A 16,121-nucleotide genomic window follows, 5' to 3' on the forward strand; every position below is an offset into this window, starting at 1 on the left:
CAAATATATCACCTTTTTCAGATACAGGTATCAAAGGCTTGATATTCTTTTTTCACTGAAGATGCTCAAATATACTACCTGTTCACCTCTGCTCATTATAAAGCAGCTTACCACAGGTTTGTCATTCATGGACCACATTTTCAGAAGGACTTACATAAAATCTTGTATGTAATTCAGAAACACCCACTAGAACCACAACTAATCATCACTGTCTATTAAGTTACACAGAGGCGCCCAGGCAGTGGTGGTAACTACAGGCATAAATAAATAGAAATGAAGGCTTATTTCTTTAAAGCCACATCTAATCTTTTCCAGGAGCTTTTCCTCGTGAGTCTTCCTTCAAGTTATTACAAGGATTGTGTTTCTAGTTTACATTCTAAGCATGGCACAGCTTCAGCCATGATCATCCTTCACACAAATTCATGAACAAGTCTTAACATACTGTCCTAATTACACAAACTGACAGACCAGCTTTTCTGATGCTGAATGTACTCAAAATATTTTAAAGCATTTGCCAAAAAATTAAAGCAAAGATTGTCAACAGCCACAACAGCCAAAATTAAAGCAAAGATTGTCAACAGCCAGACACCATCTTCACAACACTTCATTTTTGTTCCAGAACAGAAGACAATATATTAAAATGATTAAAAAACAAAACAAGGCATTCAAGATTCCAGCTCAATTAAAACATTTTTTCATGTTATCCTTTGAAAACCTCTACAAGCAACCAAAAAAATATTTTTCATAAAATAGATATGTACATGGAATCAGATGATTTTCATTCACTGCTGCAGCTCTGAATCCCCCAAATGAACATACTGAGCCAAATTCACTCTTAGTTGTACTCCACTAAAGAGAGGTAATGTAGCCCATTACATGATATTATTTATTGCAAAGGTCCATCTTAAATGGGATTGCTGGACTAGGAAAATAACTTCCTCCGAGTCATTAAAATAAATATATTTGGGAAAAAAGTGGTTCTGTTGCTGAAGAAATCTGTAACAGCTTTCAAATTTTATCTTTGCTGAATATCATTACCATGACATTTCCCTATGGAAAGTATTCTTGGCATATAAATACCATTAGTAATGTTATTTAGTTAAAGGCAACAAGCTTTAAAAGGTGATCACTGTGTTTAGTTTAAGTTCTGCTCACTATTGCAATCACTCCATGGCAAAACCTCCATTTTTATCTTAAACACTGAAAAAAGAAAGCATAGTGATAGCTTCTGAAGTTTGTGAAATGAACCATCAAAAAGACCCGTGGAGTATGGAGGCTGGTTTGCTCTGGTTTTCACCAAAATGAAGCGGTGCTGAAGTGGATAGGAAACCCGATGCTGAAGTGGATAGGAAACCGCAGTAGTTTCTGTCTATATAAAATCAATACATTTTTTCAAATATTGTTAGATGATCCAAGTAGGTTGATAGAGAGTTCAATCTAAAGTTATCTCAATATCATTTGGTACAAACTTGGCACCCAAATGATTCATTGAACATTTGAATGCTTGAAATACTAAATACTGCATAGAAAAAGAAGGGACCCTTTATATTTTCACTGAAGTTCACCAGAACTGGAGAGATTCAAGTGGCTACATAGGAATTAGACAATTTTCTTAACAAGTCCCATCACAAAAATAAATGAATAAATAAATAAAGCTAACAGCATACTGGTAAACATTAACAAGTGCCATATGCAAGTCACAGGAAGTGATTCTCCCAGCCTTCCCAGCACTGGTAAGACCTCGCCTGATGACTGGTGTTTAGTTTTGCATTTTGCATTTCAAGATGAGGACAAACAGAAGAGTCTAATGGAGAAGCAACAAAAATGAGGTCTACAAAACATGATATATGAGGGAAGATTGAACAAAAAGGGATTATCTGGTCTAGAGAAGAGAAGACTGAAAATAGGATTTGATAAGTCTTCAAAATGCAAAAAAAAGATGTTACAAAAAGGACTAGAAACATTTTTTCCCTGTATCCACCTGAGAGAAGAGAAGTGATGGACTCAAATTACAGCAAGGGAGATTTAAGTTAGATATTAAGAAGAATTGTCTAGCCTGGAATGTCTGAGACAGGAATAATCCTATGCCAAGTTAAGGAGTTGGACCAGGTGACCTTCTGAGGTCCCTTTCTGCCTTATTTTTCTCCTGTTCTACAGTGGGGGAGCTCAAGTTCCCAGAAGAGTCCAAACCTCTCTTTTTTGTATCTAAACTATGTGGGTTTCTATGGAAGCTGTACCGCCAGTCCCAACTATAATCATGCAGCACTTGAAAATCTGTTCCTCAATATAAAACTCTGAAGCAACTGGATTGTATTAAACACAGTCTAAAAAGTGAGTATGGATTTTTATTCCATTTTATGCATTAGCTTTTTTGACCCCTTTGTCCCCAAGGGTTTATTACTTGTTTGCCTCTCCCAGCACTGCCACCTCCTCCCTCTTCTCTCCCTTCCATTTTTTTGTATTCAAATCAATCTGTCCATTTGATAACTGCTCTGTGCACGCCTTTTCACAGCATCCAATTAAATGAGTTCTTGCTCACAAAAGCCATACATCTCTATTCAATTAGTCAGTAAGATGTATCTCTACTCTGCCTTCTGTTTGAAGTATACTTCATGAAGTATAAGATTAACAGAAAATACAAATTCAGCCTTTGCCAGTATACACAGTATATATTGAAATAATCTTACCTCCCCATCTTCGGTAAAGACTATTTTTGTATTGACTTTAAATTTCCTCTTCAATATTTTTTTGGCTTCTTTGGTTTTAGTTGCTTTTTTCTTCATCTTTGAATCTGATGTAGTCTGTGGAAAAAAAAGTAGATGAAAGATCATACGAATATTTTCTGTCTGAGGCATATAATAAAGAATAACTTCAGTATAGGATATTCAATAAAAATATTTCTCCAAAATATACATCGCATAATTGAGTTGGAAAATACAATGTCAGATATAAACTAAGCTAAAATGCCTTTTCATGGATATGCTCTGTTTTAATCAGGTTCCGTAATAAAAACAAACAATATTTTTAAGTGGAGCTCTATATAACTTGAAACGTTTCAGGACCAGAACCACCTAGGTCCACCAAGCATGTTATTGTGGAAATGGCAATATGAACTCTCCACATACAACAACTAACTTATGCAGAAACTGAGCTATACTGGGCTAATACCCCAGGACTTAATTGGGTTTAACTAGGGCCCAAGAAAGTTCTTCCTCTCAGATTACAAGAGAACGGCAAACCCACTGCTGCATCTACTGCTACCACTTCCCACACCACTCCAAATTTGGTATCATGATTCTTGGATTTACATTTGCATTTCATCATCCTCAGCTACTTTCTTTACAAGTCTTCATGAATCTGCTTGTTTGCATTTTGATGGCCTTGAGAACAGAGCTATCCAGAAAGAAGGTAAATACTCAGCATGGTGGCCTACTATATTTTTTTTCTGTTATTAAAATGACATGTTTCCTGTTAGGATTCTTGGTTGTAGCCATGTTAGTCTAAGGACATGGGCAAACAAGGTTCTTTGGGTGGATATGATATCTTTTATTAGACTGACTAAATAGTCAGAAAAATTGTTCTTTGCAAGCTTCCTGATACAGACACTCTTCTTCAGGCATACAGAGAGTCTGCTGGTGAATCGTGTGCTCTCCTGGGTACAGCAGAAGCCAGGAGAGCACACAATTCACCAGCAGACGCTCTATGGCTAGGGATAGAAGCTACACAAACCAGTTTAAGTTAACAGAAACTGGTTTAAACCCGTAACAGAACAGAAGTTCAATGCACATAAACCAGTTTTAGCCAAAACTGGCTTAAGATAAAGCTGGTTGAATGTAGTATCATACTTGACTGATTTATGGAAATGATTTATGGAACTTCTGTCCCAGACCCCTTCCTGGTTCAAGTTAAATCACAGTTCCCCAGTATCCCAGAAGGCTTTGCAGCCCTGTGCTGTGCTGTCTGCTCCAGCAGAGCAGGGTTGGCCCCAACCCTCTGCTCCCTAGCCTGAGCAGTGACGGTTGGCTGACAAGGGCGTGGGTGTGGGAAACCCAGCCGGAGTAGCCCCTGCCAGACTTTTTTCTGCTGAAGTAAATGGGTGGGGGGAGCAGTATCATGGGGAGTGAAGGGGATTAAATCCCCCTGCCTCCCCTCTCCCACCCACACAGGATCCCAGCCTGGGCCTGCATGGCTTTCCCCCTGCTCACTGCTCTGGAGGCAGGAGGCTTGGCCAGAGCCTGTCTGAGCAGCAGCCTCAGGTACAGTGGGGGGGCAGGGAAGGGTATTAAACTCCTCTGTCTTCCCTGTCTTCCATTGGCATGGGGACTCCTGCCGGAGTCTGCGTGGCTTTCTGCCTTGCTGGCCACTCGCGCAGCAGGGGGGAATGGGGATGGGGATGGGGCAGAGCCAGTCTGGGCAGCAGCTTCAAGCACTGCTCAGGTTGGTTGTGGGCACACCTTCTGCTGCGTGAATGGCAAGCGGGGGGAAAGCCGGGCAAACCCTGGATGGGGTCCTCATGCCTGTGGAAGAGAGGGGAGACTGGGGAGTTTAATCCTTCCCCTGTCCCCTCTTCGCCTAAGGCACTGCCCATGCCAGCTCTGACCAAGCACCCCAGTGCATGAGCATCCAGCAGGAGGGGAAAGCCAGGCAGACCCCGGCTGGGGTCCCCATGCCTGTGGGAGAGTGGGAAGACAGGGAAGTTAATCCCCCACTCACTTCCCCCCTTTGCCTGTAGCTCTGCCCTGGCAGGTGCCCCCCACACCAGGATGAACTTGGCAAGGGCTGCTTCCCCCTTTGCCCTCCAGGCACACCATGGCTGAAGTCCCTACAGGTCAGGGTAGGGGTTTAAACCCCTCCCCAGTCATATTTAGTGGCTTGCCAGGGCCTGGCCACACCCTTGCTCCCATTCCCCTCCTCCCCCCAGGTCAGCTTCCCTCCAGCCTTGTGGCTGCTGCCAAAGGGAAGGGAGGGCTCACTCTAGCACCCCCTGGCTTCTAGGCTGGGCCACTGCAGATATGTGGCTTCATTTCTGGAATCAAAAGTGCATGCCTACTCGCTTGCAAATCAGTTCAATCTATGCAGGTTAAAGTAACCTGCAAAGATAGAATCAATTCAGGCTCGGCTTTCTGAATTCTATACTTAGCCTATATGCCTGAAGAAGGGTATTTGTACCCGAAAACTTGCAAAGAACAATTTTTCCAACTATTTAGTTGGTCTGATAAAAGATATCACATCTACCCAAATCACATTGTCTGCTTATGTTTCCTGTTATGCTTTAAACTTTTGAACTAATAGGCTGACAGCATTTCAATAATATTTGGAAGGGAAGCCAGAGGTACTGACACATTGGCAAAAAAACAGGTAGGATTTTTAGAATCTGGGGAAGTAATTAGAGACTGAGAGCTAATCCTATTAATTAATTGTGTCAGCTAACATAATCAGCAGAGAAACAGTAAATGCTGGATACTTAGATTGTCATAGTCTCATAGGTTAAACTCCTCAGGCTAGAGTTACATGCTCATGGAATCACCGAATGTGCAGGGTTCTGATCTTAGGCTCTTATGAACAGTTTTGCTTTTAAGTACAGACACACTTATTACCCAATGAGGGTTTTCAACACAACTGTAAATGGTCCAGGTACTTTATACAAACAGTGTCCCAGAAGAAAACATCCAAGCTCAACAACCTCTGTCAGCATCAATTAAACACTGAAGAACATTTGAATTCAGCCAAATTGTGACTGTCTGAAAACCTGGTGTCAGTGCTGTTGTTCTGAGGCACGAGGAGTGTTGTCTTGAGTAGCATCTGGTTGCTATTGTTTTTGATATACAGACTGCAGAAGGACAAAGCTAGCAAGCTGTCTTCCAGATCCTGAAGGCAACGCAGAAAATGCAACTCGGATATGTGTTTAATGGCAAAGCTCATGAAGGTTTATTGTCATCAGAAAGCACACCAATTGGTGTGATTAACAATCAGTCCAACTTAGCAAAGCTAGCCCTTGACAGGTAGAGACACGGTACATTATTCACATTCCCCTAGGTCTCAGGGTGGGCGGGAGTGGGGCTGGGGGTACAGGTACAGGTTTCTCAAATCCTGTATTTATATTTGCATACCCCCCCGCCAATCCCACCCATCTTGTGCCAATTCTTATTTTCTCTGTCAAGATCTTTATCCTTTCTTTGTTTGCCACCTTCACACACCTGCATTCTCATTAGTAAGTTCTACCTTTTACATTGGTAGCTGTGGGTCTGTACTTCCTCTTCAATACCTTTTTCCTCATTACTGCACTTTTTTTTTTCTTTCTTGCTGGGTCATCTTGCAGTTAAGAGGCCCTGTTATCCCACAATGCTTTTTCACATTGTAGTTTAATGTAGCTTAGCATAACTATGGTCCTAGCAAAACCGGAATTCCTACAAACATAGGCATGAAGAAAAGAAACACTGGGGAGAACCTGAATTTTTTAGTTGTATAATCTCCTGCTTATTCTGTACAGTTCACTACAAAGAGACATGATAAAATTAACTGCAGAAAATCTTTTTTATTATGTTAGAGTTCACTAATGCATTAAAAATAAAGCACCATAAAATAAAAAATTATAATCTTATTCACAGGAAAAAACCCACTTGTGACAGGTCTGGGGGGCTGTGGGTGTAGGGCCTGGACCTGCATCCTACGGAGCTGAGGGAACTGTGGGGGAGGCACTGATTTTCATAGCTATCTTTCTATCTATTTATCTATTTAGATATCTATCTATCTATCTATCTATCTCAGTCTTTGGTCCACAGACACCCTTGGGTCCACTGCCCATGTCTAAGAGATCTGCAAAAGGTGACTATGATCAATCAACAGTATGTGAATACCTATATTTACAATTCAGAGGGATCCACACCTCCATCCAAAATGGAAAAAAAGGCTGAAAACCACTGCTCTAGGTGTAATGGACATCTATAGCGTTAGCTTCAATTGGTGTTGGAAGCCATGCCATATCCTTAGACCTCCTGGTATTCCTTCCTCTACTCTGCCTCATGAGAACTAAGGCACTCCCAGAAGAGAAAATTTACCTATGCAACTAGTGATTTTCTTTTACTAATTATACACCCAATAATAATTATTTTAAAAAACCACAAAAAAACAACAACAAAACAACAACAACAAAACAACTAACCAGAACGATAGTTTTAGTGAAAACAGACGCGTGTTTCAGCATACACAGAAATCTTTGTAACTGTTACGTTGGCAGACTGCTATAGATTAATCGACTCATTAACATTATAGTACCATCCCAGATGGATTGTAAACCCCAACAGCTGTACATAGAGGTGCACCAATATATTGGTTCCATATCAGATTGACACCTACATAAGGAAAACTGAAAGCATCGGAAATTGGTTTTTCTTGCCTGATGCAGCCAATAATGTGGCTGATAAATGCCCCATGCACATGCACAGATGCAGCATGCACAGGACTGGAAGCACAGCCTGGCAACTTGGAGACCAGCATGTGGCTGGTAAGTCTGGTGTGGGGGAAGGGGGGGGCAGTGGGGCTGGGGCAAAAGCTGCTCAGTTGGGGCAGGCACAGGACAGAGCCACGAGTGGCTCATCCAGGAGATGGGGTGGTAGCTCCTGCCACTGCATGCGCCCTGGAAGGGCACAAGGAGCACGTGCCCCAGAAGAGCAAGCTGCTGCTGCAGGCTTGGGGCAGTGCTGGGCTCTTCCCAGCAGGAGCTGGGCCAGGCTGCACTGCTTTTTACTAAAGGTACATGGTGGTGGAGCTAGGAGGGGACTATGGGGGAGCTACAGTGAGTTTTGGGGTGGTTGCAGCTCCACCCACCCCGCAGCCCCACTCCCGCCCACCCTGAGCACAGCGCAGCATGGCCTAGCCCCTGCTGGGAAGAGCTCAGTGCAGCCGCAGTCCCAGCCTGCAGCAGCAGCCCACCCCACCCTGCCCCACACAGATCCAGGGGCATACATCCCCCAAGCCCTCCCAGGGAGTGTGCAGGGCAGAAGCCCCTTCCCTCCCCCCACACCAGACTTACCAGCCTGATGCTGGTCTCCAGGATGCCTGGCTGCATATCAGAATCAGACTGGTATTGGCTGACATGGCTTCTTAAAAATTGGCTATCAACATCAGCCCAAGAAACTCAGTCGGTGCACTTAGCTGTACAATGTAAAAATGCTGACTTTGGACAGCAGCACTTGGCCTTCAGGTACTCTCTATTACTGGCATGCTGCCTAACAGAGAAAAGGACACTTCTGTTTATAGCAGGCCCCCTAATCCAGCAGCTCATTAATGTAAATATGAAATGTCCTATTCCCAGCATGGGATGTCTGAACATTTTTCATATAGGAGAATCTTAAGACAGTCAGTGAAATTCTTCATCAGGGCAGACCTCCAAGGGTTCCTCCTGTAGCTTACAAGCCTTCACAATGTCTCAGCCAACTGTTCAATCAGCAGGAGACAAAACCAAAAGCTCTGAGTAGATATTTGGAATTTTATAACTAGTTACCCCATTCATCAGTCAGGGATCTCCCTTAGATTAAACACCATCCAAACCTTTCCAAGTCTGAAGTAATGTTATGACCAACATGCATAATAAGCCCTGGTCTGAAGTCCAAATTGCATCAACCTGGTTTGCAAAAGTACTTTGTCTGCTTGGGGTTGTTTTTTTTTTAAATTCTCACCCGGATATAGCAACCCAGACTAAAAATAGATAAGAAAAAGATGGAGAAGGAAGCTGGAAAAGTAGAAGGGATATAGAATGGTCAGCAAGGAGTACAAAGTATTGATTAAACAGCTGATCTTAGCTGCAATACCCCATGTCCAACACCATCCTAACTGCCCAAGGCTTGGTCTTCCATGTTACTATGTCTTGCCCCAGTACACAATTTAGGGGGCAGCTAGGCAATGAACCACTTTATAGATAGGAACAACCAGCTGTTCCCAACTAGGCTGTCAGTCAACACCATCTGTTACATAGTTCAGGCACAGTCCAACTCCATTTTCATCCAAACCTTGAGGGACATGCAGCCTCTCTCAAGTTAAACCCAAGCCACTAAACATCCACACGATCCCTTTAATTTTTACATAAATATACTAATAAGTTTGTACATAATGATTAATTAAAACAGTATTTGCAACAACATAATTGGATGTTTCTCCAAATGTTTTTAATAGAATAGAGCAGTGACTTTAACTCTTAGAACACAGAGAAAATCAAACTTCAAAAGGAAAGAAGGTTGGAGTATCTCTACTATATAAAAAGCTTATTAAGTGTTATACTACAAACCATGAAAAAAACCTGAATATCAGAATGTATTTCACCAACGTTAACCAGCAATCCAAGAGAAAAAAAAGTAAATAAAGTTGTAAATGGGTTGCCAATGGTGAACTATACCATCAAGCAAGCAAATCAGAACAGACCTGTATGGACACTGTGGTTATAAGCAAAAGGTTGTAAATTACTATTCAAAATAAGAAAAAAGCTAGGGCTGAAGTCAAGCTGCTAACCTTAAAGCCAAAGACAGCTGGTTTCATTGTTGTTTTCCAATGCTTTGGAAGGTTTTAATACATGTTGCATAATTAAGTCAGCCAACATCAGCTGACACCTTTTTTCAGAGAAGTGAAAATCTTCAATTTCAGTTACTTCAATAAGCAGATTCATATCAAAACGTCTTTCCTGAAATTCTATAAAATATAGGCCCAGATACAGGATTAGGGTTTTTATATATTGGCAGCCAAAGTTCTCTTTTCTTCTTGCACATGAACGTGCCAGATGGTTTGCTGGAGTAGTCAAAGGTTTAGAATCAAAATTATCTTTCAGAAATATAGAAAGGAAATGAAAGAAACCTATTACAGGATCAGAAATATATTTAGTGGTGTTAAATCCAAAAAGCCCTTTCACTTTTCTTGAGGAAACAACCGATTCCCAGCTGGATTTCTTTTTGCCACACAGGGTGCATCTACACAAGACTTTACTGTTCAGTTGACTAATGAAGTGTGCAGTAAACATCTCAGCATCTACACAAGGGCCCCTATTAGTGCACACGAAACAAACGCCACAGAAGGGTGGGACTGTTAAATATAAAAATCCTACCTTGCTGCTGAGTTTTTAATGAACAGCAGCACACATATGTATGCTGAGCTGGCTGTGGCATGAGGGTGCTTTAGTGTGGGAGCTGCCTACCAGCTAGCCCCATGCTGAAGCACCTTGGTGCCCCAGCCAACCCCTCCTCCACAACATAATGTGCCTAGTTGGAGCAACCCCAGACCCCAGGTTGATCCCCCAGGTCCCCTGCCAGTCAGGGCTGCTGAGACTGCTCAATGTGCTGTGCTCTGGTTGCAGGTGTAAACCAAAAGCCCAGGAACAATAAGCTCTGCAGTCTATTGTGCTCCCTAATGGCATGTATAGATGTACCCACTAAGTCCACAAGCAAAAAAAGAGGCTTCCAGAGACATTGCCTAAATCTTAGGCCTCAATTTTCCCCACCCCTAACATTAGAATATTTTTCTCAGTCAAACTTATATCTGCAAAATATCTGTGGATTTTCCCTCTTTTTAAACCATTTACAGTTATATCCCAGAAACATTCAATTCAAGTCTTGACCACAACAACTACTGGATTTGCAGAATTCCCTTGACTACAGTATTATAACTTTTTCCTATTGGCTTCAGTGTTCTTATGCTCTGAGCAATCCCAGTAAGACGCAGCTGTTTGTTCACATTTCAATAATATCTTTTAAAGTCAGGAGTCACTGAGTCTAGTGTATTTCCCAGTCTAATCAAGCAATAATACAGCTTCCATCAACTTAATGTAAAGTGCCTAGAGTCCCTTGCCCATTTAAGGCATACGCATTTAAGTCCCTTGTCATATTTAAGAAAAGGCATTTGTTTTAGACGTTACATTCTGAATGCTTTCTGTATATAGTGGTTTGTAGAGTGCCATCCTGGATATGAATTGTGGCATCTAGGAAGTTGTTATTAGTATAGGAGTATTCCACAGACAGTTTGATCAAGGGATGATAGTTGGTGAACTTGTGGTAGAAGTCACTGAGTGAGTCCAGGTGTTCGATCCAGATGATAAGAATATCATCTATGTATCACAGGTATAGTGCAGGTTTGATGGTGCAATTTTCTAAAAAATTTTCCTCCGGGTGACCCATGAAAAGGTTGGCATATTGAGGAACCATTCTTGCCCCCATGGCTATGCCAGTGGTTTGGAGAAAATTACAACTTTTGTAAGTGATGCTATTGTGGGTGAGGATAAAGTGGATGATTTCTGATATGTTGCAAATCTGAGTCTACTCCATGCTCATGCAAGTATTTTAGGCAGGCAGCTGCACCTTCACGGTGTAGAATATTACTGTAGAGGCTGGTGACATCCATGGTTGCAAGTATGGCCTTCTTAGGAAGGTGGTCGGTATTCTGGATTCTACTGAGGAAGTCCGTAGTGTCTTGCAGAAAACTTGCCCCTTGAGTGACAAGTGTTTTCAGGATAGTTTCTGTGAATCCTGACAGCATCTCTGTGAAGGTATGAGAGTTGGATATGATGGGTCTGCCAGGGTTACCTTGTTTATGGATATTCAGAGCATAATGGGCGGGAGAGGGAGTGATAAGTGGAAGTTGTTTTTCCCAAAGTTGGCATAAGATGACATTTCCCAGTTCCAGAGCAAATTCTGATGTAGGGTCCCTCCTTAAGCTCTTTATAGTACTTGGTGTCGGAAAGTTGCCTGTCTGCATGTCTGCTACCCCTGAAAATTTCTCAATCCCTCCCCTATGCTATTTTTCACTAAGCTGTACCTGGTTTCTGTGATCAGAAACCTGACAAAGCATGTCTTGCATTCAAAAGTTTGTCTAACTTTATCCCAACTACACAGTTGGTCAAATAAAATGTGTCATCCTAAGAAATCCTTGCCCCTCACAATTTCCAGACCATCACAGCTACATCATCACTCTGACACTAATTATGCCTTCAGCAAAGTCTTGGGGTTTTTTCATTTTTCCTCTACAACTCAGTATGGCTGAGAAGACAAATCACAACCTCCATTTTTTCAGAGTCCAAATAGCATCAATACTTTTAACCAAAAATCAGCAGCAACTGCTGCTGGAAATTTTCAAATTGATTTGGTGCTTAATTTGTCATCTTTTTTTTGTACATCTCCAAGATACTTCCTATTGGAAGTGAAGAGGCTTGCATACTGAATATCACACTATTGTTTAATTCTTCTGTCAAAGTCCCCACAACTATGTGATCATATGAACACTTTCCTCATTGAAACTACCAGAGGTCTGCCAAAGAAGCCTTTTCAGATACAGGCACAGGCACTAGCTGTCTTCACCTATGTCCCTCACAGAGTATACATACACTGTGAACACTAAACTAATAATTATTCATGTCCTGTCTCTCAATAGAAGAGACCTCCAGCAGAGATGCACAACAGTTCCTTGTCCTGCACGCAGTTAGTTATGCCTTTCTAACACCTGTGGAGCAATTTACTCTTTTATTCTTGCTCACACTCTATAAATGTGCAAATGACAGATACAGTATTTAACAGTTAGCTGTCTTCAGGAGAGAATGAGGAAGGATGTGGAAAAGGAGGCTGATTGGATGGATAAGTTCCCATCCATAAAAGCAGTCGTGAGGTGCAGGTTTACTATCTCTCAAGCCCCTCTGTAAATTCACTCCAAGGAGCGACATAACCAGATTTTAGAGGAAAAAATAAAGTATTGCAAAGGAAGAGCAAGGGAAGATATTTGAGCTTTTTCATGCCAGTACTGTATCAGTGATTCGGCCAGCTGTCTGACCTCCTACTGACAGAAAAGAAGAGACTCAGACTAGGAGGTGCTTACTGGGATGCTCTAACCCCTCTTTTACGGGGTGCCTGTACATGAGCACAGGGGCTGCTCCAGTGTGCCGTAATTTGATATATATACATAGGTAGGCAAGGTTCTTTGAGTAGATGTGATATCTTTTATTAAACCAAGATATTACATCTACTCAAAAAAAAACTTACCTGCCTATGGCCTTAAACCAACACTGCTACAACCAAAAACACACACACACACACACTGGAGACTGGATAGGCACCTGGCTGGGGTCTTATGACCCCTCCCACCCCCAGTGCTCATTCCTGCCCATGGCAGGGGGGTCAGACCAGAAACTTGTAGCTGTTATCCTAAAAACTTGCTTGGTATTAAGAGTTGGGGCATATAGTTCTAAACACAAATTTTATAGAAATTTCTGCAATGGTAGGGATATGAATGGATTCGTATTTGAAATGTGGACAACATGGAGAGGGTCCAGAGGAGTGCCACCCGCATGATCAGGGGGCAGCAGGGCAGGCCTTACGAGGAGTGGCTGAGGGACCTGAACCTGTTCAGCCTCCACAAGAGAAGGCTGAGGGGGATCTAGTGGCCTGTTACAAACTAGTCAGGGGGGATCAGCAGGCACTGGGGGAGTCCCTGTTCCCCTGAGCACTACCAGGAGTGACCAGGAATAACAGTCACAAGCTGGCAGAGGGTAGATTTAGGCTAGATATCAGGAGGCGCTACTTCACTGACAGGGCAGCTAGGGTCTGGAACCAACTTCCAAGAGAAGTGGTGCTGGCCCCTACCCTGGGGGTCTTTAAGAGGAGGCTGGATGATCACCTTGCTGGGGTCGTTTGACCCCAGTACTCTTTACTACCATGGCAGGGGCTCAGACTTGATAATCTGCTCAGGTCCCTTCTGACCCTACAAACTACGAAACTATGCTAATACTAGTCTTCATGTGTTGATTTATTAGCTACTGTAACAAACTCTGAAAAAGCATCATTAAAACATTAAAGTTGACATGACTTTGATGTTTGCAGGTGATGGCTGACTTAAGAACTGCCTTTCTAAACTTGGATCATGCAAAATTCCAATAAAGATCGTGACATAGCATAATCAAAAAAATTTAACAGCAAGCACCTCTCAACAGTGACTCTGGATTCTTATTTCATTACCTGGACTAGCTTTTATAATCTCTATAATCCTCAATGGGTTAAATGTTTTGGGCATCCCTTTTGAGCTCTTCAACCCAGCTTCACTTCTCTCAGTAAGCGTCCCCTTCCTTCCCAAACCTTTGCATTTAAAAATGACTTTATTCCTTTCTATTAAGTACCTTTGCTGTCTTCAAGTCTGTTCATAGCATCTGACGAAGTAGGCTGTAGCCTATGAAAGCTTATGCCTCGCTGAACAAGTTACTCTATAAGATGCCCCACTGGCTTGCTTTCTAACAGGAAAAGCCTTTGCAATCAAAGTAGCCTATATGCATACTATTTTCCAATTTATTACAAAAATATTAATTCAGAAAGATACCAGAATTTCAGATGTAGAGGAACCTACTCTTAGAAGAACAAACTGCATAGCCCCTGGATCTTTTTATAAAGATTGCAGCAAGTGTCATTATTAGGTACATTGAGCATTGTCCATGAAATAGGGCAATGTCCACAAAATCTGCAAAAAAAATTTGTCAGAAATAAAATGCTGGCTCCCCAGTGGGATCCAGCAGTCCTCATGGATACATAGCCTAGATGGACAGCCTATTCGAGGGAAGAGGGCTGCCAGCACAAAAGGGACCAGCCAAGGTGGCTGCTGCCCCCATGTCTAGCTGCTGATCTGCTGAGAGCACTGACAGCCATATAGCCCTGCCCCTCGCAGCTGACTGGCCACTGGGCTCTCAGTCATGCAGTCCCATCCCTTGCCACTGGTTGGTGGAGAGGGATGAGGCCATATGGCAGACAGTCCTCTCAACCAATCAGCAGAAAGGGGTGGGGCCATCAGGGCCCTGCAGCCAGAGGCATGGAGTGGCCCCACCATGATAAGCCCATGAAACTGGCATCCAGCCCCACAATCTGCCCATGAAACTGGCCATCTGCTTCCTCAATTTGGATAGGTCCCTAGTCATGTTCTAATAAGCAGAAAAGTTCTCCCGGCTAAATACTGCTAACCAATCATTTTGTATTAATAAAGATCAGCAGTTTAAATTATCCCACAGATTCAGATTAGCAGTTAGAACAAAGACATCCATGGAAAGAGCAGCACTTGAGAAGCTATGGCTAGGATGGAACTTGACTGTGGGAACAACACGCTGAGATCATTTTACTTTCTTCAAATAAGAATAGGCCAAAGACACCACTGAAATCCAAATATCCTTCAAATCTAAAAGTGTTTGGATCCAGGAGCTTGATGAGTGTCCATCTCTACCATAACACACTGTCATCTATTACCAATCAGTGCCAATGAAACAGATGGAATTGCATCACACAAGGACTAACTCAAGATGAAAATCTCAGTATTTCACATCCAATATACACATCACATCCCTTCAACTCAACAGTCAAAAACTGTTACCCTTCTATGTCAGCTAAGTGAAGGGAATTTTCTGGAATAAGTTTATTCTATGAACTTTGTTCAAATTTTTATTAATATTTTGGTTGAATGAAGATCTTGTGGCCTGTTATAAACTAGTCAGGGGGGATCAGCAGGCATTGGGGAAGTCACTGTTTCCCCGAGCACCGCCAGGAGTGACCAGGAATAACAGTCACAAGCTGGCAGAGGGTAGGTTTAGGTTAGAAATCAGAAGGCGCTACTTCACAGTCAGGGCGGCTAGGGTCTGGAACCAGCTTCCAAGAGAAGTGGTGCAGGCTCCTACCCTGGGGGTCTTTAAGAGGAGGTCAGATGAACATCTAGCTGGGGTCATTTGACCCCAGTACTCTTTCCTGCCATGGCAGGGGGTCGGACTAGATGATCTGCTCAGGTCCCTTCCGACCCTACAAACTATGAAACTATGTGTTAACTTTTTTCAAACCTACCTGACAGAGATCAATTTTTCACTGTCTGCAGCACATATTAGGAGAGTACAAAGAGCAGATGGATCAGATAAGAAATACCAGTTACATCACGTCTCTCCAGCCACTGATACAAGTCTACTCACGTAAAGCAAACTGAACACTAATTGTATTGGCAGGTCAGCTGATTGTCATGCCATCCAGAAAAGAGAGACTAAAACATTTTTTGGGTGCACAAAAGTTTTAAAAATTGAAAATTCTGGATATAATTTCTACTAAATAAACACCTACAAGTGTTTATTTTGCATATATATA

The 16,121-nt window shown here is 42.4% G+C and overlaps 1 protein-coding gene across 1 annotated transcript in view; it reads right to left on the reverse strand.

The window, feature by feature from the left end:
- DDX10 (DEAD-box helicase 10) overlaps positions 1-16,121 on the reverse strand; it is a 356,406-nt gene that overhangs the window by 155,778 nt on the left and 184,507 nt on the right. The window contains exon 14 of the mRNA XM_090029503.1: positions 2,688-2,801. Coding sequence (XP_089885629.1) covers positions 2,688-2,801 — 114 coding nt within the window. The remainder of the gene's footprint in view (positions 1-2,687; positions 2,802-16,121) is intronic.

Source organism: Crocodylus siamensis, chromosome 1 (assembly GCF_052110815.1).
Source record: "Crocodylus siamensis isolate JL-2025a chromosome 1, ASM5211081v1, whole genome shotgun sequence".
In the NCBI taxonomy this organism is placed as follows: Eukaryota; Metazoa; Chordata; order Crocodylia; family Crocodylidae; genus Crocodylus; species Crocodylus siamensis.